General features: G+C 38.7%; 1 protein-coding gene across 2 annotated transcripts in view; it reads right to left on the bottom strand.

Moving 5' to 3' along the window:
• Positions 1 to 328: 328 nt before the first annotated feature.
• Positions 329 to 4,344, bottom strand: part of LOC106875822 (protocadherin beta-16) — a 50,425-nt gene continuing 46,409 nt past the window's right edge. For both annotated transcript variants that reach the window (XM_089362143.1, XM_089362145.1), the window contains one exon: positions 329 to 1,093. Coding sequence is in view for 1 of the 2 variants with exons in the window: in XM_089362145.1 (XP_089218271.1) it covers positions 1,067 to 1,093 (27 nt within the window). In the remaining variant the exon portion in view is untranslated. The remainder of the gene's footprint in view (positions 1,094 to 4,344) is intronic.

A 4,344-nucleotide genomic window follows, 5' to 3' on the forward strand; every position in this document is an offset into this window, starting at 1 on the left:
ATAACCAGCAGTACTCACGTGATATTAACCCTAGGATAACATTAACCTACTGACAACAAAGTGATCGACATCTTTCTTGCATTTTATTGACATAACATTCGATGATTGTCATAGGTACACTTAGACACACTACACATCCACCCTCCATTCACACACCTTCCAAACACCCATGCACTACAGCAGCATGCCCCACCCTGCTCAGCACCAGCATGCTCCCACCCACTACACCAGCGTGTACCCCAAAATAACAACCCATGCCCCAACAGAAACCCACCCAAATACACCTTCAAAAGGTTGTACTGAAGAGAAACCGATAAAAACACAGGAATATTATAAAAAGGTTTATTTCCATTGTTGCTGTTGTTGTTGTTGTTGTTGTTGTTGTTGTTGTTGTTGTTGTTGTTGTTGCTGTGATGGTAGTGGTATGGGTGGGTGGTCGTATCTGGGTGTAACTTGTTGTTGTTTTTTGTTAATAATATAACATTAAATGAGATAACAATTATAATGTTCACATACATATGGCTACACACACACACACGCAGACACTCACACACATATATGTATGTATTTATGTATATATATATGTATGTATATACATAAATATATATGTGCATGTATATATATACATAAATATATATATGCATGTATATATATATACATAAATATATATATACATGTATATATATGTGTGTGTGTGTATGCATACACATACACACGAGAATTGGTTAGGTTTGTTTTGAATATATATGTTGCTATTTTAGTATTAGAGGCCATAATTTACACATCACAAGTAACAGGTCAAGGGTCATAGGTCATAGGTTATGGGTCAGTTCCAAGGAGTGGGGCAAGGTCAGAGGTGAAAGGTCACAAGCAATAACATGTAAACTAACAAATGTTCCAAATAATAACAACATATATTGGAAGAGTCGATGGGAGAAAGGAAAAACATTTAGAATCTGTTGTGTCTGTTAGTTGTTGTCTTAGTGGTATGAGCTGTGATGTGATGTAGAGGCCTTTATGCATGATCTGTGCGACACTAATTTCCTCCATGATATAATTAACTGCTTCATCGTTTCGTGAATCTTGTTGGTAACTGTGGAAGAGAAGAGAGAAACATATAAGATATTTTATAGATATATTTATAAATAAGCATAATGTACTGGTATATATATATATATATATATATATATATATATATACACACACACACATATATACATACACCTAGTGTAAAAAGATTTTAGTAGCAGAGGCAGGATGCTCATGCAGGGGGTAATGCAACATGTTCCCTGAACAGCCACTGTAACATAGAGACAGTTGTATATGAAGATGAGGTAGAAGCCAAAGGACCCAATGGGCAACCTAGCATGCGGAAGTATGCTCCACGGGATGGGGAATGTCAGTGTGCATGCATGACAGAGTGTAAATGATTCAAGAGGAAAACTTCGATATGTGGCATCAGGTGTAGTGTACCAGAGAGAAAACTGTGATGGTATGGTCATGGGATGTGTTTGGATGAGGACAGCTGCATAAAGAAGTGCTGAGCTCTAATTGTGGAGGGAACCTATGGAAGCTGACGATCCAGGAAGGCATGAGATGAAGTGGTGAAAAAATGATGTTTAGATGTTGTGCATCACAGAGAAGGCATTTTGGCAATTTGCTTTGAGAAAGAATTATTCAACAAAGTAGAATGAAGGCCATAATAGCAGATCCTTTATGTTCACCTTTGTCCTTCTCTTATACAGAGTCTGTTCCCAGACAAACCTCCCCCACAACCCATTTTCCCAACACCCCCAGCCTATGATCATGACTCACTGTATACCCCGCCCCTTTATCTCCCACTTACCCATCACACCCTCACAAACCTACCTGCAGACAATATGACCCCATGGAATCTCATCCCCACAACATATCCTCCTGACCCACCCACCCACCCCCTCCAATTCCTGGTAACTCCCCCCCCCCGCATCACACTCCTCCCCCCTCTCTTCTCACTCTCTCACCTCCAGATATAGCCATATTTTCTCTTTAATGTAAGACTCTATGTTTTTTCTGCCCCTCAGCACTTCTCCCCTTACAAAGAACCCAGAACACTCTGCAGGGTGGTCAGCATTAGGAACAGTGTCCAGCTGTAGAAACCACACCACAACGGACAGTAGAGCTAGGCAGAGTCCTCTCACTTGCCACTTGCTGTCAAACCATCCGACCCATGCCAGCATGGACAGTGGACGTTAAATGATGATGACGACGAAGAGGAGGAAGAAGAGGATATACATATACTCTTTTACTTGTTTCAGTCATTTGACTGTGGCCATGCTGGAGCACCACCTTTTAATCAAAAACAGTGACCCCAGGACTTATCCTTTGTAAGCTTGGTACTTATTCTATCGGGCTCTTTTGCCAAACCACTAAGTCACGGGCATAAACACTCCAGCATCGGGTGTCAAGCGATGGTGGGGTGGGGGGGACAAACATAGACACAAAGAAACACACATAAATATATAAATAAATATTTACAAAAAAGCAAAGACGAAGATGGGTGGTGGTGTAAACAACAAACAGATGTATTAGTTTAACACTTGGGAAGGTGAGAAAGTCTTTTACATTTCGAGCCTACGCTCTTTGACAGAAAGGAACACAGAAATGAATATATATATATATATATATATATATATATATATATATATATATATATATATATATATATATATATATATTATATATATATATATACAACAGGCTTCTTTCAGTTTCCGTCAACCAAATCCCCTCACAAGGCTTTGGTCAGCCCAAGGCTATAGTAGAAGACACTTGCCCAAGGAGCCATGCAGTGAGACTGAACCTGGAACCACGTGGTTGAGAAGCAAGCTTCTTACCACGCAGCCACTCCTACGATACAAATATCTTTGAAAATGTGTAAATACATTTGTTGAAAATGATGACAGCAGAGATGGCAATTCACATGATGGTGGTGGTGGCGGTGGCGACGGTAGTTGCTGTGGCAGCAGTGGTGGTGGTTGTGGTGGTGGGGATGGTGATGATGAGAACTAGGAGGAGGAGGAGGCTGACAGCAACACTGATTTTGATGGTGATTGTGGTGATATTGATTATGTTGGTAACAGTATTAGTGGTAGTGTGATTGGCTGTGGGTTGCAGTATATGTGATAGTTGTAGTGGTGGTGGTGGTGTATTGAGTATTGTTGCCAGTGCTGTCCATATTAGTATTCTAAACACAACTAATTAACTTGTAATTAGTGTTGTTGTTGTTGTTGTTGGTTTATCTGCAGGATAAAATATATTTATTTCATTTCATATTGAAATGTTATCATTTGGATAAATATCAATTAATTTAAGATAATTAGTCTATTATTGTTTCATAATGAACATACTTTACATGGGTTGGCGACATGTATATATACATAGACATGCATACTTATATACATGTAGGTATATACACACATGCACACACACACATGTATGCACACAATTGTATATGTATATCCATACATATGCATACATACATATATGTGCATAGCTATATAGATTCTGTATGTATATATGTATATACATATGACCGAATAAATTTCTGTATGTATGTAGTCATGTATGTACATACGTATGTATGTATGCATATTATGTGTGTGTACACACACACACACACATATATATCTAAGGCAAATTGGCAGAGATGTTAGAGCACTGGATAACATGTCTCATAGTATTTGTTTCAACTCATTACGTTCTGAGTTCAAATCCCACCAAAGTCAATTTTGTCTTTCATCCTTTCAGGACCAATAAAAATATACTAAATCCTGGAGAATGAGTTGGAGAATCTCTTAGAGGATGGGACTTGATACCTTGTGGTATTTGATTCCCCACCCCAGGAATGGATCAAATCGATTGTTGTTGTGCTGAATAAAGATTCTAGCTAAATCCATTTTCCAATTCCCTCATTTGTTTTCAACTCAATGAACACTGCAAATTTCCAGTGACAATTATATTGCAACTGTGGATGACATCAGGTAACCCAAATGGTGAAAGGGCTTTCATCAGCTTGGCAATACCTGTTCAGAGAACTTTGCAAAGTTTTCAAAAATTTTTCATCATTCTTGACACAATTAAGGAAATTTTGTGCAATTGAAACCCAAGTGTCTCTTTGGTCAGTGATAATGGACTGAACTGAACCGTAACTAATCTGCACATCCTCTGATAACTCATGGATGGTGATTTGATGATTTCCCCTCACAGCTACACACACCTTTGCAATGTTTTTCTCAGTTCTGCTGGTTGTGGGTCTCCCAATACATTCGTCACTATTGACATTTTTTCAGCCATCTTTAGCTT

This window comes from Octopus bimaculoides, chromosome 14 (genome assembly GCF_046866305.1).
Source record: "Octopus bimaculoides isolate indiv1 chromosome 14, ASM4686630v1, whole genome shotgun sequence".
Classification (NCBI taxonomy): domain Eukaryota; kingdom Metazoa; phylum Mollusca; class Cephalopoda; order Octopoda; family Octopodidae; genus Octopus; species Octopus bimaculoides.